Source organism: Mauremys reevesii, linkage group 8 (genome assembly GCF_016161935.1).
Source record: "Mauremys reevesii isolate NIE-2019 linkage group 8, ASM1616193v1, whole genome shotgun sequence".
NCBI lineage: Eukaryota > Metazoa > Chordata > Testudines > Geoemydidae > Mauremys > Mauremys reevesii.
This window is the reverse complement of record NC_052630.1, coordinates 89395466-89417315: the sequence shown is the minus strand read 5'-3', so window position 1 is coordinate 89417315 and position 21850 is coordinate 89395466. Positions and strand designations below refer to the sequence as shown.

General features: G+C 41.9%; 1 protein-coding gene across 7 annotated transcripts; it reads left to right on the top strand.

The window, feature by feature from the left end:
- The first annotated feature begins 38 nt into the window (after positions 1 to 38).
- Positions 39 to 21711, top strand: LOC120370414 (methylcrotonoyl-CoA carboxylase beta chain, mitochondrial-like). Of its 7 annotated transcripts, XM_039485076.1 has the most exons (14): positions 308 to 460; positions 1377 to 1567; positions 2593 to 2716; positions 3582 to 3778; positions 6414 to 6592; positions 7940 to 8020; positions 11076 to 11254; positions 12804 to 12996; positions 14122 to 14213; positions 16440 to 16596; positions 18213 to 18335; positions 19017 to 19165; positions 19640 to 19721; positions 21369 to 21711. In XM_039485076.1, the coding sequence occupies exons 3-14, from the start codon at positions 2682 to 2684 to the stop codon at positions 21450 to 21452; spliced, it is 1551 nt and encodes a 516-aa protein (XP_039341010.1). In that variant the 5' UTR covers positions 308 to 460; positions 1377 to 1567; positions 2593 to 2681; the 3' UTR covers positions 21453 to 21711. The 7 variants fall into 7 exon arrangements, with proteins under 7 accessions (XP_039341006.1, XP_039341003.1, XP_039341007.1 ...); XM_039485072.1 differs by lacking the exons at positions 308 to 460; positions 2593 to 2716 and adding an exon at positions 39 to 169 and having other exon boundaries at positions 1377 to 1715; XM_039485069.1 differs by lacking the exons at positions 308 to 460; positions 2593 to 2716 and adding an exon at positions 39 to 169 and having other exon boundaries at positions 1377 to 1715; positions 3564 to 3778.
- The last annotated feature ends 139 nt before the right edge of the window (positions 21712 to 21850 follow it).

The following is a 21850-nucleotide window of genomic DNA, read 5'->3' as shown; positions in this document are numbered from 1 at the left end:
AGCTGACCAGCTATGGCCCCACCCCCAGAGGACAGCGCGAGCAGACACAGGGGCGGGATCCTGGCAGTGACTGGCGTGTGCAGGCCCCGGGGAGATCCCGGAGCGGCGCTCCGCGGGCTCGGTCGCTCTCTGGGGCGGGCTGTAGGGCAGCAGGGCAGGGGCGCCGGAGGTAGGAGGCCCAGGCGCGAGCTCCCGAAGGCGGCGGGGGGAGGGGCGCCGTCCCAGGCCAGCGGGGGCCTCGCACGAGGAGTTCTGAGCCCCCCGAGCGGCCGCAAGGGGCGGGGCCCGACCGGACCGGACGCTACGCTCCGACTTTCGCTCGGAGCGAAGCTGTGCGGGGGGGAGCGGGTTAGAGGTCGAAGGGCGAAACTGGGCATGGCCGGGTCCTGCTGCCCCTCAGAGCGCGGCTCCGAGCTCGCTGCACCCAGGGGCCCGCGAGAGGGTCTGCGGGCTCCCCCCGGTGCGTTCTCCGGCCGCCCCCTCACGGCGCCCGGCCCCCTTCCCCGCCGGGAAGCCTCCTGCGCTGTGGGGAGAGCAGAGCAGAGGCCGCGGTTAGGTGCCTGCACCAGCCCGGCTGCGCGAGCGCTTCCCGCGCCCAGGATTCAGGCCCGGCTTCTCCCGCGGCCGATTTCCGGGGGCGCTGGGCACCCGGTAGAGCAGCCGTGGGAGGGGGCGGGGTGGTTGGTCAAGGCTGGTTCAATTCCCTGCATTGCTCACACTTCCTGTGTGGTGCGGCAACTCCCAGCTGTACAATGGGCTGGGCCAGTTCTATGGGGCGGGAGCCACACATGAACGGCCAAAGGGGGTCGGACCAGCGGTCCATCTAGCCCCTCTGGTAGGGGCTGGTGTCAGGTGCTCCCCAGGGAAGGATCAGAACAGGCAATAAAATATGTAAAAGACATTTTAAAAAAAGGAGGCCCCTGGTGTGGAGCAAGGCTAGCTCGCACCCTATTGTTACTGGGTGTATAAAGAAGCTAGCTCTCACACCTATTCACTTGTTAATAACTGAAATCTGCTCTGTAAGGGGGGGTGAACGTTTGCAGTCAGTTGGGTGGTGCCAACTCTGCCACTGATCGTTTGCACCTTTCTTGAGCCTGATTTTCAGACATGCCCAACACCTACAGTTTCAAGGGTAGTCTTTTAGGAGCTAGGGACGCTTTGTAACTCTAAAAATAGTCTACTATTCAGTGAGCATTTAGTTCACTAGTAAGAAATGTTAAATAGATTAAAAATAACTTGAATTTAGATTTTCCAGGCTCAGCATTTGACAATTGTGTCACGTAATGTGGTCTGCTTGTTAGTTTTCACTCTTTTAATTGAGAGATCTGTGAATTTGAATTCTGGAAATAAAAAGCTGTTTCTCCTTTAATTCTTAGGGCCATGTGGAACAATATCACTTCATGCTCACTCTGGAGACTCTCTCCTAGCTTCATGGCTTCAAGAATCCAAACCTTAACTCCTTTATTCATAAGAAATTATAAGGACTTCTGCAAAAACAGACAGACAATATGGACACTACGAAATAGTCTCTGCCAGGTTATGAAAAAGACTGTCCCCACATTGAAATGTAATATGTTTCCCCATTGTTTTTTAAGTAACAAAGCAAGATACGGACAGTATACAAAAACCTTTCCTGTTTTAGATGGAAGTATCCCTTCTGTATGTGAACATGTGTTTGAAAAAAACTTAAGGAATAGTGAGTCTTGTATTCAAAGGTAATTGGCCTTTATTGTAATCATTTGGCAACGTTAGTATGTATACAAACTTGACTATACATGCAGTAGCCTATAGATAGCTGATTTTTAAAAATCTAGAAATTAAAATTTTTAGCAGGTTTCTTTGCCACCTGAAAGTTTTAAATGGTTCTTTTGCTGGGGCTTATGGATACAGGCTATTTGCAAGGTGTTTGCTCAGCTCTTCCAAATGTCAACCCACTTATGTAGTTGCCTAAATATCAATTGAGGTGTCCAGTGTTAGGCACCCAAATTTAAAACATTTAGCCATGGTGTATTATTTTGCATATATTACTAAAAAGTAATTTTCTAGAACTTCATAAAATTTGCCTTGTATTTAATTTTTAATGCAAAGATGGTGGTGACTCATACATTTTCAAAACTCCAGTGAAATAGTAGATGACAGTTATCTCAGTTAGTCGTGATTCACTGATAAAAGGAGGAAAGTGATTCATTTCTTTTATGTATTTGTCCTTAAGGATCATATGGCAACAATTCAAAGGTCTTTACTCAGAAGTATGCTCCACAAAAGCAAAACTATGTAAAAGATATGGTGCCCCCATGTGGTGGTATTTAAATAGTTACTTATCTACTTAAATAAGCTACAGAATTGTTCATATATTGTTTGGTCAAACAATGCTTTTGGTTAAAAGTGGAACTTGGAGTTGAAAATATGTATTTTAAAATGTTTTACTTAACTTTTAAACTGAGATGATTTCAAAAAGCAAATTTACTGTTCACCATTTATTCTGTTTCTTATTTACACTGTGCTTCTCAGACAAAATTAGGCTAGTCAGATTTAGTTTTGTGAAAGTACAATGCTGCAGTGTTCACTTGGTGTAAAACATTCTTTCTGCAGTGGAGTTGGACATTATTTTTTTCCTGTCTGTGCCAGTGGATAAGCTGTTTTCAGCACTTGTTGAGGGGAGCCAGAGAAGAAGCCAATGAATGGTTCCTTTTTCTAGAGTAGCAGAACTCAAAAAGTAAGGCTTGCCAAAATCTGAATTAAGGCTGGTAAACTGTGATAATCAATATTTGCTCTGCAGTGAAAATTCTAATCAGCAAGTGCTCAATATCTCTCAGGATCAGATGCTTCAGCTGTGACAATCAGTAAGTGCTCAGTCACTTCTTAGTACTTAGGCTATGGCTACACTTGCAAATTTGCAGCGCTGCAGCAGGGTGTGAAAACACATCCTCTCCAGCGCTGCAAATTGCGGCGTTGCAAAGCGCCAGTGTGGTCAAAGCCCCACACTGTACGTTATTCCCCACAGGGAGGTGGAGTACGGACAGCGCTGGGAGAGCTCTCTCCCAGCGCTGGCGCTTTGACTACACTTGGCGCTTCAAAGCGCTGCCACGGCAGCGCTTTGAAGTGCAAGTGTAGCCATAGCCTTAGATTGAGCTGTCTATACAGATGGTAACTTGATCCCATAAGTAGTTTAAAATATTTAACATTGGATGTATATGGCAATACCAAGGAAAAGACTATAGCTTTAATAAGTTCCAGTAACTATGAACAAAAGCCATAAACAGAATTTATTTTGACTGTTTTCTAAACTGTCTTTTTTTAGGCTTGGGAAATCTAACTTGTGAAGAATCAAACCAAAATGTCTCATTCCTATAAAATATCTGAGCTTTTTTTTTGTCTCCCTTGCTTAATTTGGGTGTGGTGAACTAAATTATAATATAATTAACTGAAAATAACTTCCAGAAACATAATCCAAAAGTGATAGTTTAACTTAATTGTCAAACATTGGTGTGACAACTGGGTAGTTTATTTAAGTACCGTATTAACTTACTAAAAGAGTAATAACTATTTTTCATTAAATTAAGCTTTGTTTTTGAAATCAGATATTCAGAGTTGCTTTGCAAGGTCAGTAAAGGAGGTGGAGAGAATGCAATCTTGCGTCATACCCAAAGGAACAAGAAGTTGCTTGTTCGTGAACGCCTAAGAATGCTTCTCGATGATGAAACTTTTCTTGAGCTGTCCCCTTTTGCAGGGTTTGATTTGCCATATGGTGATGTCCCTGCAGCTGGATGCCTCACTGGTAAGATTTGTGGCCTCTGTAGTTGGTGTAATGTGAAAAATCATTACATGCATAATAAGGAGTTGTGCTTTTTGTTTAATTGTTAATAAATCTGAATATAATTAATATAGATTTTGAGCTCTTAAGCTGAATATGTTCATTGTTCTCTAGTTCCTTTTAGCAATCATAAAGATAGATTGAGGTTGAGAGTCCAGTTCTGTGCCACACCTGTGTGAGGCACAGCCCAGGGGAAGAAGGGAATGGATGTTTTTAAACCATCCAGATTCTGGACTGGTTGGGGGGCAGTATGACCCCGGGCATAAACTGGAATAATGCTGCAAGTGCTCTGATTTACAGCAGTCCTCTAAGGGCTGATTATGGGTTGCTGGACTGCTTAGAATCTCTGTAATGGCATGTACTATGGAGATACCCTATCCTGCCCACTGCTGGAACTCCCCCTACACTGGGGCTTGTGTTGAATGTGCTATATTATTGGTTTAATATTTTGTCCTAGTTACAGCAGTGACTGATTTCTGTCTCAAAGGGTTAAATGTGACATCGCAAACACTTTAACTAAAGGCTGCCCCCTCAGATTAAGGGAGCTTGAGCCCCTGAGTGATTAACACAGGAACTGTGGCTTTCATTAGTGAGCTGTTCTCAAACTATCAACTTGATATCTGGGTTCTTTCCAGTAGGTATTCAGAATGCATGACCAATTATGCCTGTGTACCACTATTGGACTCAGGAATCTCTTTGCTGCTGCTATGACCACCCAAAAAGTGTCAGAGGTTACTTTCATGCTCTATAAATAAGTATACACTTAAAGTGAAATTCACCCAATTCAGAGGGCCCACCCAAGCCTCTGTGTGCACAAGCCCTTTGTTTAGTGTTATTACAGGGAAACCTTGTCATGGGCACTCTACCTATAGGCAGGGGCGGCTTTAGCAAGTGCAGGGCCCGATTCATACTCATCCGGCGGCGCTCCAGGTCTTCGGCGGCTTTTTGGCAGCGGGTCCATCACTCGCTCCGGGTCTTCGGCAGCAGTCAAGGACCCGCCGCCGAAATGCTACCGAAGATCCGGAGCGCTGCCGGGTGAGTAAAAATTAAAAAGTTGCCGGCACGGGACCTGATTCTGGGGAATCGGGCGAATCAGCCTAAAGCCGGCCCTGCCTATAGCCATCCTCATTAGTACAGGCTCAACCCGCTCAGGTTTCCCTCCATCCACCCATGGATCTCTCAGTGGCAAATTCAAACCATTTTATTTATGTAAAGTGCCACAGCTCACAGACTCCTTCATAGTGAAAACAGTTCCCCTGAAAACCCTAAAGTAAAACAAGGTAGCAACTCTTCAGTCCTGTTCAAAAGTCAATGTTCCCAGCTTACCCCCCTAAGAGTCATTAGCCTCTCTGTCCCAGTTCCTTTTGCCCCTGTACTGAATCTCCACCCTCGAGGCCACCCACTTGTGTGTGCCAAGAATTGCTTCACTCACTTTTCGCACCAACTAAGCTGGTTCGTACCCTCATTTCTAGGGGCCTGTGCACAAGCTTTCCTATATCTTGGCAGGATTCCCCAGCTCTAGTCAGTTCTCCTTAGTACACATCAACCAGCAGCAAAAAGTTACTGCTGTCTTTCAGGTCTTCAGCAGCTTTTCCTCAGGTTGTTCCTGCCATCTGTTCTGAGGCAATTCTTACCTGCCCTTTCTCTCCTTGGGCTGCAGGTGCCTTCTCGTAAGTCTAGTTGTGTGGCAGTTGACTAGTCACAGCTGCTTTGGACCTTGCTCCCCCTTAAAGAATCAAGTCATAGCTCAGTGGTTTGAGCATTGGCCTGCTAAACCCAGGGTCATGAGTTTAATCCTTGAGGGGGCCACTTAGGGATCTGAGGCAAAAATCTGCCTGGGGATTGGTCCTGCTTTGAGCAGAGGGTTGGACTAGATGACCTCCTGAGGTCCCTTCCAACCCTAACATTCTGTGATTCTATGTTGAATCCTGTACTTAGAGTATTATGTTGGCCCTCTCCACTGCGGAATTTTTTCTGTAAAAACTTAAATGACCCACTTGGAAGGGTGGTGAGCAAGCATATTCTTTTAAATGAAAAGGGAGTGAAATGAGATGAATGCTTGGGGATCATCAGTTCAGGGCTTAGTGAATGCCTTCTGATAAAATAATTTGCCTTGTTGCATTTGAAAGTGCAGTTCTGTGATAAAAAGCAGCTGGAAGAATGGTATAATGAGATTCCATATTTATTGTCTCACTAATTCTTTATCAGATGTTCTCAGTTTTTACGCAGTTTTTTTTCCCTAATCGCCAGTCTTGCACACTCATCTGGAGAGCTGGGTTCTTTTCTCATGTAATGTCAGTAGCAAAGATGTTCCAGGTCACATTGTTTTCATCTGTACAATGCCATTAGCTTTCACTCTCATTTTTCAAAATAAGACCACGTTGTAAGGCCACAGAGTAGGATGTGTCTCCTCCATACAGTATGTGTGGCTTCATTGGCATGGGGTAAATGCTGTAGAAAGTTTTACTGACATGCTGCTACTACTGAAAAGAATAACATGCACTTCGGCTTCCTTGTTTAGTGTATGAAACTGTTGCAAAAGGTCTACACTTGGGTTATTAACAGAGCCCTTGATAAATGTCTGTGGGCTCTGTTTCAGGAATTGGAAAGATCTGTGGAGTCTGGTGTGTCTTTATGGCAAATGACGCAACAGTTAAAGGCGGGACCATTTATCCCATTTCAGTGAAGAAACAGCTAAGAGCTCAACAAATAGCAGTTCAAAACAGACTTTTATCGGTATATCTAGTTGACAGCGGGGGAGCATTCCTACCACTACAGGTAATATTGGAAAGGGCACATTGTATGAAAATAGCCATTTTTTAGATTACAGGCAGTCCTCGACTTTATGACATTCGACTTAAGATGAACAGCACTTATGACGTTTCTGAATTGACACCCTGATTCGGTTTTGACTTTACGATGCTCTGTCCCGCAGTGGAGTGGATTGTGGTTTTGAGTTATGACGTTTCGGCTTACGATGCAATTTTCAGGAACCAATTGTGTTGTAAGTCTGTGGACTGCCTGCAATTTCTAGAAGTGAATCTTGTTATGCTTTTTTTGGCTGGCTGACTTTAACTTTTGTCCAAATTATACTCTACTTGAACTCTGCAATCAAATCAGAGTCTAGGAGATGTTTCTAACATCCAGGACAGTGGAAGTCATTCTGACTGATCTTGCATCTAAGTGAAGCCAACATGATCAACATTTAGAAACTCGAGTCTCTACATGGGAACAAATTGTGACTCAGCAAACACTGGGAGCTCAAGTGAAGATCCCCTTGGTCTTCAGTGTTTTCAGTTTGTATTTTCAGTATGAAAAGGCTTTGCAAAGACAAAGTAATTTAATATAAAGTTTGTATTAATAATGCAGAGAAAATTGCTGATAAATAGGACCCTTAAAAATAAAATGGGGACCTTTCCTCCTTGCTGTAATATGAGGAAGAGTATTTGCAGAGGTCATTTTCACTGCATAGAATTCAAGTTTCTGCAGAGAATATGAGTACTCTTAGTACACGTGACTTCTGCTGAAAAGCTAAAGTTGCGCCATCTCAAACAGAAAGCAAAGCTTTGTAGACAGTAATCATCACTGAGCCTGTTACTGAGTCAGCAGGAGCTCTATATGATTAAAGCAGCGTCTAGTTTAATTCTGAATCCAGAAATTGCATTGAAAACAAAGGACAAAAAATAAACTCTGTTGAATTCATTTCAGAAATATAGAATGAACATGAGCTCTCTTATTCTCTGATTTTCAGTCTGTGCCCATGTATCTAATGAGAGATGGCTTCTGTGCCCCAGCTGCCCTTGAATCTGAATCAGCTGCCCTTGAATTTGAATAGATTGCCCTTTCACAAAGCCAAGATCTGTGACGTCTCTCTGCCTTGTACAGCACAGAAGGCCATCGCTATTTTTGTTGAATTGAGTTTCAGGTGGGCAGTACATACAATAGAGAAGAAAACAGTACCTGAAAGTTATACATTATGATTCCTAACAGTGGTCCTCTATGAGTCAGATATGCTGTACAACTTGTTTGCTTTTCTCTTTGTCAAAACTAAAGGCAGAGTGTTGGCTTTTTAAAATAATATTGAAACCCTCTGGTAAAAACGGTGTCTTTTCTCTGCATTATCAGGCAGAACTCTTTCCTGACCAGTCTCATGGTGGCCGAATATTCTACAATGAGGCAATAATGTCTGCTATGAAAATCCCTCAGGTACAATGTTATATTGGATCTTTATAAAGAAAGCATATGTGTTTAATGGATTTATGGAAAATGTTTTATTTTCAGTAATATAGCTTCTAGAACTAACACTCAGATATGCAAAAATACTTTGTAACATCTAGGTTTGTGTCTGTTGAGGGGGAAAAAAATCAAAAGGGAAATTATATAGTAGAAATGTCACATTTCAGCCTGAAGGATCCCAAAAGTGCTTAACAAACTCTGTATAGCAACACTGAAATGCAGTTCTTTTTTGGAATGGGCAAAGGGAAATTTTGGCCAAGGACGCCAGAGCAAATCCCCACTCTTAGGAAAAATACCATTTGCTCCTTAATGTCCATGCAGAAAAGACAGGGCCTGACACACACACACAGTAAACTGCGATGGCAGTCAGTTTATCTGTATTGGAAGGTTGTGTTGACAGTGGTTGACAACGATTAGATTTGTATCTGTGGTTCTAAGGAATCTAGTTGTTTCAGAGCTGAGAGTTACACTATGAAGTTCTTGAGGGCAGCAAGGGTGATTAAGTATGGATTAGTGGGGATGGCCTAAGGCTAAAGGGTACCTAGGTCAACCAAAATATGGGGTCCCAAATCTGAGTGTTGACAGCTGATTGAGGGTTGGGATTCTAATCACTGTGAGTGTATAAGTGAGTTGGGGGTGCTTGTGGGGGTATGCGGAACAGTATGGCAGGTGAAGGACAGGGAATGCTCAGAGGATTTGGCAGGTAGTAGGAGGTAGTTAGAGCTTTTCTGGACCAAGGAAACAGCTGGTGCCCTATTCCTAAAGATGGGGTTCTGGAACTTCTTCCTAGTTAGCTAGATGGGGACGCATCTGACTCACAATTCATTTTTAGGTGACAAGAGGCTTTCAAAATTTATCATCATTGTACTAATCATATTTCTCTAGCCTTTTCCATCTGGAGGTTTTAAAGTACTTTGCAAACAATAATAAATTCAGAGGCGGTATTATCTCCATTTTATAGATGGGGAAACTGAAGAGAGCGAGCTTAAATCTAAAGTCACACAGAGATGGTGGCAGAGCTAGTCCCTTCACACCATGGATGGGCAAGAGAGTGAAATGCCCAAAAGCGTAGAGGTTCCATTGGAGTAAGAGGCTCAGATTGGCCATAATCCATCACTGTAGACGATGAAAATTATTTCCCAGCAGTAGATCATGATAATGATGCTAACACTCTTAGAGAACAGCTTAGTAAAATCTCACTTTTTTGCTGATTTTATCTGTTTACCAGTTGATGGAAATTAAGGGTGTCATAAGTAGTTAGTTAAGGGTTAAGGTCTACCTGTAAAGGGTTAACACAGACCTGGTGAAACACCTGACCAAAGGACCAATCAGGGAAGAGAATTTGAAAATCCCAGAGGTCTCTGTGTTCTTTGTTCTGAGTTCCAGATGTTTAATCAAGTCTGCTCATCTTTCTGAACTAATTTCTTCTATTCAAGCTAGTGAGTATTAGAAGAACTATAAGAATCCTGTGTCTGCAATTCTGTGTGTTTGCATTGATTATTGCCTGTATTGTTTGTACTGAGGAAAAGGGAGAAATTTCTCCAGGGATTAATAAGATTAGACCCTATGAATGTCTATCTTGGATTCATAGAGATTGTGTATTTTTTCTCTTCTTTCTTTTATTCTTTTAATAAACTCTTTTAATTTCAGGACCCAAGCAGAGATGTGTAGAGATTCAAGGGATTTGAATCTGGTGTCAGACACGTTAACCTGACTGGTGGCAGGTGAGATCCCATGACAAAGGGGGATAGGGTTGGGGGTAGACTTAAGGCAGTGCTGGCAGAGAGGCTCCCAATGCTGACAGTTGGGTGGCAGGGGGGCTTCCAGCATGGCTGAAGGGCCCAAGAGACCAGGCACAAGATGCAGGAGAGGAGGATGAGCCTCCAGCTGTGGGGTGCTGCTGAACAGCTCTTGCCCGGGCATGCTCCTGGGTGGTGAGTGAGGGAGCGGGGCCATGAGAATGGGGGCTGCAGAGGGCTCCCTGCAGGGCCGAGGGACGGTGTGGGAAAGGCTGCTGTCCTGGCAGGGGAGAGCAGAGACATTTCTCCCCCCCTCTCCCCCCCCACAGTCAGGGCTCTGTTCCCAGCCACAGGGGAGGCCACCCTGCGGCTTAATGGCTCCTGCACAGGGTGGCCTCTCCTGCCACTGGCGACTCATCCTCCTCCTTGCGGCCCTGGACAAAGGTTTCTGCTCTGCCTTTCCAGGTCAGTAGCCTGCCCCACACCTTCAGCCTGCAGAGATTGGGTGTCACTGGCCCTGAGACAGCACAGAGAGCCCCCCCTGTAGCTTTGCTGTCATTGGGGTGAAAGAGCTGGGCTGTACCAGCGGGACTGCAGAGTGCTTCCTGTGCAGCCACAGGCTGTTGACACCTGATCCCTGCAGGCACAAGGGTGGGGGGAGGCTGCGCCCTTCGTCATTGTTGAAGATGAGTATTTTTTTCCCCTTGATTTCATTCTGGCAGCTGAAATTGACATTTATTGACATTTGTCAGTTAAATCAAATCCTGCCAAACCTACACATAATCTGTAAGATTCAGCAACGTTGCTACTGCAGAGAGATCGTGTCACACTCATTAGAACCTCCTGTTCATGTACAGTTTTCATGTATTTCCCGGTGCACACACCTCACCTTCTACAGTTAAAAACAAATCTACCACTGGGGAATAATCAATGAACATGTTTAAAATAAAATATATAAAAATTATTGGTAATACAAGGTCTTGGGCCAGGATACAGCTCCCCAAAGTTACTTGAGAAAAAGCTTTTGTTTTGTGATTGCTAATCAGCTAACTAAGAGCAACAAATGATCCCTTTTAATGTTCTTTCATTACATTAGAATTTAGCTGCTGACTAGTTCAAAACAATTTTTAAAATAAAAGACTTGTTTAGAAAGTCTTGGAGGATTTTTAATTAGCTGCATAAAGAGCATAAATCTCAAAAGTGCCTAAAATGGCTTACTACTGAAATTACAATAGTGTCCCTGCCCAAGCATTCTCCTTACACAAATGTCTTGCTTTATCCCCTAGGTGGCGGTGGTGTGTGGTTCTTGTACAGCTGGGGGTGCCTACGTTCCCACCATGGCAGATGAAACTGTGATTGTAGACAAAATCGGTAGTATGTTTCTTGCTGGACCCCCTTTGGTTAAAGCTGCCACAGGAGAAGATATCTCTCCTGAGGACCTAGGAGGAGCCAGTATGCACTCTAAGTAGGTACAATGTTTATAAAAAAAATGGGGCTCAAATAATATATTTAGTAACAGAAAATATGCCTGATGCCTGCAGTGACAGGACACTGTCTGATCCTAAAGATAGGAAGTATGCCTTGAAAACACATTAGAAATTATATGTGAGTGACTTTAAAGAGCCTTTTTGTGCGTGCATGGGAGTGCGATAGTGCTAGAGATAGATTCATTTTAAAAAGAACCCACCAAACATATAATGTAACGTAAGTGTGTAAGAGCTAAGTATTGTTATAATTCTTTTAATTTCTTATTTTACTATTTGTGCTCAAACAATCTCTCCATTTCAGGGCCTGCTCCTAAGACCTTACACACTTGACTTCATTAGGAGTTCAATAGAGACTCCAGGATTAGGCCTATAATTGGAATTTACCATCACACAGTATCTGAAGAGGAAGAAAGCTATTGATTTATTTACATCAGCAGAGAGGAAGGATGGTCCAGTGGTTAGGGTGCTAACCTGGGACTAGGGAAACCAGGTTCACTTCCCTGCTCTGCCACAGACTTCCTGTGTGATCTTGTGCAAATCAGTTAGTCTCTGTGCTTCAGTTCCCCATCTTGCAGGGGTGTTATGAGGATAAATGCATTTAAAATTTGTGAGGCACTGAGATACTATGACAATGGGGGCCAGATAAGTACCTAATTTGGAGGCATTAAAGTATTTCATTGCAAGAAAGAAGCTGGATGCTTGTAAAACAGCTGGAAATAAGGAGCCAGCTTTTCTGCCTCTACTAGTAATCCTTGCTGCCTGAGAGGAAATGTGAGCTGAAGGGTCTAGAGACTCTAGCAGGACAGTTCCAAGTATCTAAACACGTCCTTATTATTTTTCCATGTAAGAAATTGCTGTAGTTGCCAAAAGAATGTTTTGCAGTTCCAGATAGGAGGGGAGGTGGGTTCTGTCTTCACTGTGCTGTGCATTGGAAACATCTCCACAGCTCCCTGGCTTGGCAGACTCAGAAACTCTACTCCAGAGTATGCTGAGCTGGATGCTGTGATTGAACAAAGGTTAATCTGAAGGTTTGGGGTATCCCAGTGCCATTCAGATAAATGGGACAGTGCAGTATATGAAAAGTTGGTTTCTTTATTTCCAGTCCTGAAATGCTGCTGGTGTAAAGAGATTACAAAAATTTATTTTTCTCTTCATCATTTCAAACGTTGTATCTGAAATATACTGAAGATGAGTACAAAAGCTTTTTCCTTTACTATGACTAACCACCAAAGAAATAAAGGGAGAATTTTTCCCCTCTCCTCTCCACTGTGGATCTTTTGTTGTTTAGACTGCAGTTGTTCCAGGCACACAACTTGCATTGACTTATATGAGAGATCTGCACCTGAAGCAAGAACAAAAATGCACAAAGTCCTGATTGAGTCTAGAAGATCCACAGTGCAGATGTTAGAAATGATTTTTTCCCCTTTAATCTGGGGTTAGCATCAGTCCTTAATTTTTCAATAATGTAGTTTCATGTCCTGAACTTTCATTTTTATCATGTATTTCTAAAATGTCTTTGTCCCTCAGAGTCAGTGGCTGTGTTGACCATTTTGCATCTTCAGAAAAGGAGGCGTATGAATGTGTTAGAAATATTATCTTGACGCTAAATTATGAACTTCCACCAGAGGAAACTTTGGAGTATGATGATCCTCTGTACAGTGCTGAAGAGCTCCTGGGGCTTGCACCACGAGGTTATAGCTATACTCTACATATAAAACTGGTAAGGAGGACAAATGCTACAGTAGTTCACAATTTTTAGGTGTCTACTTAATCCAGTATCTGCATATTAAAAGAAAACATGCTACCTTTCTTTGGAGGATTCATTTGTGAATCCTAAATCACATGAAATACTTAGTGTTTGCATATTGTTGTTGCCAAGGACCTGACTACTATGTCAGCTCCTCTTTCTGTCTTAAATATATTTCAAAGTGTAATGGCAAAGGTTCCTCATGGCTGTGTAAAAAAACAAAAAGTTTAACACTTTGTAGAGAGTAGACTAACTGCACCAAATAATTCTGGAAGTACTACTACTCCCACATGCCGAGGAATGTAGAAGCTTGGAGTGCTTCAGAATCCGAGTGCTTTGCATCTTTGTGGCCATTTAAGGAACTGCAAATCTATGGAAAATGGTTTTGGTGCTTGTTGTCTATTTCCCAGTAGACAAAGCTACACATCACAGAAACCACTCCTACAATTGGCACTAACTTTCACCCTTGCTGGTAGTCTCAGTTGAGAGGCCAAGGAACAAGTGAATTAAGGAGTCTGACTCCCTCCCATCCTTTAGTAGTCCCTTCAGATCAGACACATTAGTGGGGCAGGGTGGGGAAACTTGGACTATCACGTCTCATGTTATAGATGGTCTGTGGATATACAGAGGATTTTGGTCTCTAGGGATATTAGTCCTGCATCTTTTGCCAGCAGTAAATTCTAACATTTCAGGGATCTCAGCTTCATTTTGAAATGGTCCTCTTAGAATACACCTGAAAAATTTATGAGCACATGTGGGTTAGTGCAGAGTTACCAGGTAATCGCACTCAAAAAAGCCTTTTTTTGCTTGTGCAAATGTGGGGTTTTGTTCATGTGAATGACTGTTCACAAACTTTTTAGAGGCCAAGTTTAAAGTTTGTTTCTGAGTAGCAGGTAATCAAGTCCTAACAAAAGTTTGTTTTCATGCTCATTGCATATTTTTAGATTTAAAAGATTTTTAAAGCCTGAAGGACTATTATGATCTGCTCTGAGCTTCTGAATAGCACTGGCTGTAATTTCTGGTTGGACGGAGCATAAGTTTAGAAAGACATCCAATCTTGATTTAAGTTTCTGTTGAAAACAAGTAATTTCCTTGTAGATTTTGAGCCGTCTGATAGATGGAAGCAGGTTCCAGGAATTCAAAGCTGAATATGGAACAACATTAGTAACGGGATTTGCCCATATGGAAGGGTAAGACTGCAAGAGTATATTTAAAAAAAATTCACTCTTTTGGTTAAGAAGCTTTTGTATCATTATTAGGTTGTGTAGTATGTCCAGTTAAAAAACAAACACCTTAAGTTAAGAGTTCTGGATGGTTCAAGTGATTGATAATAAGATAGCTTTAGTTAGCCTAACATTTTACCTCTAGATTCTGAATTCAGACTTGGCCAAGTCAGTAGTGGCTGAGAACCATTACAAGATGATGGCTGTTTTGTGGTCTATGTGAAATGAGTTGGTGATTCAGTCCAGTGCCTAGGTGGACAGGTGTCCACATCTCAGTTGGTACTTTGCTGGCAGTCTCAGCAGATTCATTAAGCAGTGAACAGGCTTGGAGACTGAATCTCTCAAAGTGGCCCCTGTAGAGCAGGGCTGAGGTATATGGGTGAGGCAGTGAGAGTGAGCTTGCATTGCTAGTTCCTGTACTGTGCCACTTCAGTGGATAAGAAATTACTTCATCCTCTAGGGCTGTTACTCTGGCACATTTTACCAGCACTGAATTCACTCACAATCTTTAAAAGATCAAAATAAATATTTTAGGCCCATTTTGTGAGTCAGAGTAACCTCTAGTATGATAGCCCCTTTCTCCTTAATAAATGTTAAGTTTATCACTAAACAGTGCCAGAAGATAAATCATTTTGCTAGAATTGATATAGCATGCTACTCTGCTTAACGGTCAGGTTAATTGATTTTCCTTTGAGACAAGATGAATATTTGGGGCACACATTCCATTATGCTGAAAAGACAAATTATACAGTTGAGTATATTGGGCAAGTATATGTTGCTTGCTGCCATTAGCAGTTTGAGAGTTTGTCAAGCTGAGACCATTCATAAGCAGCCATCTTTAGAGTTCCTAGTATTTACTGGCCTTGTGTGTCCTGTTGAATTTCTTATTCAGACTCCCTGCTCTAAACAAATCACAGCTTTGGCAAGACTAATCTTCATAATAAACTAGAAACCTGGTTTAAGCATAGACTTGCAGCTGAGTGTGCAGCATCGTACAGAATGTCCATTATCACTGCAGAAGGTACAGCATGCATTGCAAAACATGTTTGTTTTCCTTTTAGCTGCACAGTTTATCCTTCAGAATCTGAGTAGGATTTGCTCATGAATAAACTAGAAAGAAATAATAATCACAGCCTGATCCTTTTTTCTGGCAACAGGAATTGAAGCTTTGCCATTTAAACTGGTCCAGCCCACCCTTCATTTTTTTTTACCATGTAGAGCCCCAAAGTCCTAACCCCATTAAGCAGCATTTTTGGGCTAGCATTTAGGACATTTAATGAAACAAGTCATTGTTAACTAAACAATGTAAGTTGGATGTGGGGAAGGAGAAAGTGGTAGTAAATGAATTTTTAATCTATTTTCAAGCGTTTCCAAAGCGACCAGCTCTGCATGAAAACAGGGCTTTCAGTTAGAGCACCAAGAGTGGCCTCTCGTTTATGTTAGACTCTTTGTGATGTGTTGCTTAAATCATCAGTATGTGCTAAAACAGACCGTGTTACGTTATTGGATATACTCAGTAAGTACTTATCTTGTGATCTTGTTTATTTGGAAGCACAAACATACATGACAGGCCTCTGTAAAGTTGAACCTTGGGCGTCAGAAATATTGATCCTGATTAAAATTTGTGGTTTTGAAAGACATTTTATAGAGGAAGAATATTTGACATGTTTTGTTTGACGTAAACATTACTTGGGTTTTTGTTTTTGTTTTTTTTAAAAGAAACTTCAGAAATAAAAAAGCTTTTCAATTTTTTTTGTTTTTTTTTGTTTCAAATGTAAATATTGAACATTGGATGTTAACTAGAGACACATTGTATGTCACACTAAGTGATGAGGAAGAGAGTCAGGACTCCTGGGTTGCATTCATAGTTCTGTCCACTATCTCACTGTGACCTTGAGGAAGTCACTTAACATTTCGGTCCTTCATCTAAGTGTATTTATCTGTTAAATGGGTATGACATTACCCTGCTCCACAGGGATGTTGCAAACTCCATGTTAGTAAAGCACTTTGAGATCCTCGAATGAAGGCAGCATGCAAGTGCAATTTATGTATTACTTTGAGTCTCTCTTGAAGATGCTCCTATAGGACTGATGCTAGTACATATGGATATTATTTTTGTTAGTTTACTGCAAACAACACTTTTACCAATCTCAGTCTACAAAAACGAAAGTGTTCCTATGTGTGTTTTGTTAGACACCTCGTTGGGATAGTGGCTAACAATGGTGAGCTGACTCATGATGCTTCTCTAAAGGGCAGCCACTTTGTACAGCTGTGTAGTCAGCGAAGCATTCCCATCCTGTTTCTCCAGAATACTGCTCCACATGCACCAGAGCCAACAAGTCTCTCACAGGTATGGTACCGTAATTCAAGAATGAGAAGGTAGTTCCCAGTTCTTGTCCCGACTCATTTTTCACATTGACAAAGTCACTATTTGTTATGAATCACAATCTTTGTTTCAAACTTTTTCATTTTGATAAAATCAACTGAGGTTCTTAGGCATTTTATTCTTAGACCTACACTCTAGGGCAGGGGCGGGCAAACTTTCTGGCCTGAGGGCCGCATCAGGTTTCAGAAATTTTATGGAGGGCTGGTTAGAGGAGGCTGTGCTCCCCAAACAGCTAGGGGTGGCCGGCTCCTGCCCCCTATCTGACACCCCCCCCCCAGCTTCTCACCCCTGACTGCTCCCCCGGACTCCTGCCCCATCCACCCCACCCCCTTCTGTCTGTCCCCTCACTGCCCCCGGACCTCTGCCCCTAACGTGCCTTCTCCCCTAACTGCCCCCCACCACCCCATCCAACACCCCCTCTCCTTCCTGACTGCCTCCCCGGGACCCCTGTCCCATCTAACCACCCCTTTTCCCTGACCATCCCCAGAAGCCCTGCCCCCATTCAACCCCCCTGTTCCCTGCCCTCTGACCGCCCTGACCCCTATCCACACCCCCAGCCCCTGACCAGCACCCCAAACTCCCCTGCCCTCTATCCAACTCCCCCGTCTCCGGCCCCTTACCACTGCCTGGAGCACTAGTGGCTGGTGGTGTGGCTGCACCGGGACAGGCAGCTGCGCCCCCTGGCTGGAGCCAGCCATGCACTGCGCAGCACAGACCGCCGGGCCAGGCTGGGCTCTGCAGCTGCACTTCCCCAAGAGCTCACAGCCCCACTGCCCAGAGTATTGCGCTGGCAGTGGGGCGAGCTGAGGCTTCAGGGAAGGGGGAACAGCGGGGGAGGGGCTGGGGGCAAGCCTCCCAGGCCAGGAGCTCAAGGGCCAGGCAGAACAGTCCCACGGGCTGTAGTTTGCCCACCTCTGCTCTAGGGTCACCATTTCCCCTTAGTATTATACTCATCCACATTCTCTTGCTTTAGCAGCACTATCCATTTACCTGGGGTGACACGGTGTCCAGCCTTCACTGCTAGTAGTAAAACCGAGCACTCAGTGCTTTTCATCTCAAAATATTAACTAGTCAGTTCTCACAATAGCCTTATCAAGAAGGTAACTAAGTATTGTCTCTATTGTACAGATGGAGAAACCGAGGCAGAGAGTTACTTGTCCAAGGCCACAGAGAACATAAGGGTAGGCTTAGTCCTAGGTTCTGTGAGCAGAGAACTCCTCCTTCTGTGCACCTATTTCTTCCCTAGCCCTACTCTCCCTATATACCTCTAGCATTTGAGATCAAGCCTGGTACAGCCGCAGTGCATCTGAGCTTTACTAGCCTAGAGAGAGCCAAAGTCACTCCAGGGCTTATATAGCAGAGCAGTGCTCCACTACCAACACAGGCTATAATTATTTTACTGATTTATAGTTTTATGGCATATGCTATATGCATATGCTCTTCCTGATTTACTTATTCTGAAAACATTGATCACTTCAAATTGTATACAAAGAAATCTTCAGATGCTTTATAAGTTTGCTTGGGGTGAAGGGAATCTAGAAAAAATAACTACACTGACTTCATCTGTATTTTAATTTCAGGCAGAGGATCACACCAATAGATTAAAGGCACAGGCCTCTATGATGGCTGCAGTTGCTTGTGCTGCTGTGCCCAAGATAACCCTTGTAATTGGTGGCTGTTACGGGAATGAAAGTTATGCCATGGTATGGTTAATATGTTAGATAATATTTGACTTGTCATAGGTTTCCATGTGGTTCAGTCTGCCATTGGAACATGTAATTCCATTCATTATTGTAATAATTTTTAAAATAAGAGCTGCTTCATAAAGTAACTCTAGTAAGTTTCAGAGGGGTAGCCGTGTTAGTCTGGATCTGTAAAAGCAGCAAAGAGTCCTGTGGCACTTTATAGACTAACAGACGTATTGGAGCATGAGCTTTCGTGGGTGAATACCCACTTCGTCGGATGCATATAAAATGTAATATATTATATAATATAATGTAAAATATTGTTAATGCTTTTTTATATGTAGATATAAACAAAGACATTTTAAAAAATGCAACAGAAAAATTAAGCAAACACAACATGCTAAAACTTGTCATTTTGGTTCATACCTTTAAAGTCGCACATTATTGCAGGGATTGTGATTAATTCAGTTTAATATGTTGAAGTGTTTTAATTGATCCCTATAAAGACTGAAATTGAAAGAATTGGTTTAAGTCTGATAGGATCATGTACCAATGGGGAATATACACACCTTTAAAAGCCATTACATTTTGTTCTTCAGGGACCTGACTGCAGCATCCTATGTGAATGGCTCATTTTAGTTGTTAAGCTCTTGGAGAATGAATAGTGTGTCCCATTTATTTATTTTATTTATTTATAAGTGTGGGAGGTCATTTGATCCAAATTTCCTGTTCCTGTGGCCTAATGCAAGAGTTGCCCTTGTGGATTCAAGACATATTTCCACATTCCCACAAGCTAGAGATGACGACTGCACAGGAGATGACTCAGAGTTAAAGCATCTAAAAGAAAAGTAAGTACTGAAAATAACCCCTTACTTATGATTAATTAAATTAAATTAAATTGATTTCACTTTTTTAGTTTTGTTACCTTTCAGACCAACACACCTACTAAATATCTCACCAACCAAAGCAGATCTGCTGCTAAAAAAAAAAAAAAAAAAAAGCCAGTGCATTGCCTCGTACATTGATGAAAATCTAACAAACAAATATCAGTGTTAGTTATAAAACATTGTTTTATATTAAGTAGAAATCTTGCATATTTCCTTTGCATGTGGTATTACTGTCTTTCTGCAAGATGTCTTAGGGGTCAAATTCTGTCCTTAGAGATGTACTGGACACCCACTGATTTCTATGGTAGCTTCACACTTGCATCCCAGAGTAGGATTTGTGCCTCAATCATTTATGCTTCTGTTTCTCTGCTTTGACTTATCCAATGAATTTCCTATTCTGGAATTTTAAAGCTTCTGAAATACTCTCTTATCTAGGCTAGAGGAAGAAAGCAGTGCATTTCACTCCTCTGCTCGACTCTGGGATGATGGCATAATACGGCCACAGAATTCTAGGAAGGTAGGTTTTTTTCTTACATTAAATGCACATTCCACATAAGTCATTCAGGTTCTTCTCACCTTTTCTCTCCAGGCCAATCTATCCAAAATGGTTCTGTTGCAGTCCTCTTCCATTCTGGTTGCTTTGATCATGGAACCTCCTTGAATTCCTTAATTGGCTTCAATCTCCTAGACGTTTCCTTTAAGGCCCTATATAATCTAGTCTTCGTCTACATCTCCACTTTTTTTTTTAATTCCTCAATCCCTAAATTCTTCCCAATCCTTTCTCCTTGTGCTGCATTTTTCTTTCGTCTACTCTTGGCTTCTAATTTGCCCCTTATTCTTGGAATGGTCTTCCTGTTCTTACCTGCTGTGCATCCACTTATTCAGATCCTTCCTTAAAACTCACTGCTTCCCTTTGTGCCTCCTCACTATCTGTATTACCTGGACACTTGTCCTTTGTCTTGTCTAATTATTAATAAATATTTCTTTAAGAGCCTAGTGTACTGTATACTTTGACACAGTAAGCTCTTGTCCCACTGATGTATATTTATGGCACCATATAAGTGACTTTTAATATTTTCGTTGGCATTTTGTGGCAACTCTGTTATGGGAGACTGATGTATCTTTCACATATTTGAGCTCTCACACACACACAAATACATCTGGCTAGAAATTAAATTTGGAAAGAAAAGTGCACAGTAATCAGGGAGCTATCCATACCTTTCCAAGCAATTCCACTGAGACACCAAAGTTAATTTTCCTTGCCATTCTGAGCAGGCCTTTTACTGTACCATGTTGCCTCTTGCCCCAGTTCTCACTCTTAGTTGCAGATATCAACCTAAATGGAGAAATGTGTGCTCACAGCTAAGCCTAACTAATAAGCCTTTCTGTGGTAATATGCTCTATTAGTGGTGGGGTGTTCAGTATTAAAGCAGGACCAATAAACAAGAGAAAAATTTCAATAAACAAGAGAAAAATATGTAGCGAACTTTGGGAAAGGAGTCTCTCTATATCAAACTATGCCAAACATGATCTGAGTCCCTATAAATCAGTATATTTAGAACAAGAAAAATCAGTCACATTCTAATATAGAAATTGTAATTTCCTTACTTTAAAATAGAACAAATGAAAGGATCTTATTTTTCAAGACAAATTGGACAAGATATTGATCCATGGGAGACCAAGAAAAAAGATTTTCTAAAAGATTGTCTTGAGAAAAGGAGCAGGATAGTCAGCAGTTCTGTGCAATTGGGAATACCAGTAATGCAGAGTTGTAATCACATTTGTATTGGATGATCAGGGAAATGAATATTGTATATTGGTCAAACAAAAGGGGTGGGGCAAGATAGTTTAATAATAAAAAATATACACTTTTGTCATTAGTTACGTCAAATTAATATTTTCTTCACAGTTGCCTAAAGTAGAGTGACATCTGTTTGCTCCACACAGTCTATTGATCTCCCAAGGACATTTTTCCCTCTTCCTTCCCCCAGCAAAATATTGCTCTGTCTGTTTTTCTTCTACATGTGCATATGTTAGTTTTTGACAATTCATCAGTTCTACGAAAGAGATAAAAAGCATTATCTGAGTTTCTAAATATAATGTAGCTTCTAGTAGTTGCAGTTTCTGGAGGATTAATTGCTTATCCTGTTTTCTTTTTCATCAGGTGATTGCACAGTGCTTAACGATTATGAAACAGCAGAAGTACCAGATCGCATCTCTGCAACACTACCCCGTTATCAGACTGTAATCAAACTACCATTTGCAAATAATTGGATTTTTAAGAATGCCAACATACAATTTTTTTAAATGGAAGTGATTTTCTAACAGTTTGATACCTTTAGTATAACTTGAATTAGTTCTAGAAACTGTCAGTATACAAAAAGGAAGCTCAGATTTCAGGCTATTTGGATTAGGTTTGTATTTTGATCCCTCTTGTGCTAGCAAATTTGAAAATTATATTGTATGAAAAGAAAATGCAATTAATAAACTTTTGGATTTTGACACTTGTTCTGTGTAAAGAAGCAAACTTTTCTTTGTGCAAAAACTATTATTGGGTTATTAACATTCACACTTTGTATATAAAATGTAAGAGCAAAGCTGTAGTTTCTCAGTCTACAATAGAAAAACAATGAAAAGTAATAAAAA

Bases quoted from the DNA above. Each gene is read 5' to 3' on its own strand.
- LOC120370414 (XM_039485069.1), top strand. From the start codon at position 1,381: ATGTGGAACAATATCACTTCATGCTCACTCTGGAGACTCTCTCCTAGC. The intron at 8,021-11,075 runs GTACAATGTTAT...TTTATCCCCTAG, and splicing joins CTGCTATGAAAATCCCTCAG to GTGGCGGTGGTGTGTGGTTC. The intron at 11,255-12,803 runs GTAGGTACAATG...TTTGTCCCTCAG, and splicing joins GGAGCCAGTATGCACTCTAA to AGTCAGTGGCTGTGTTGACC.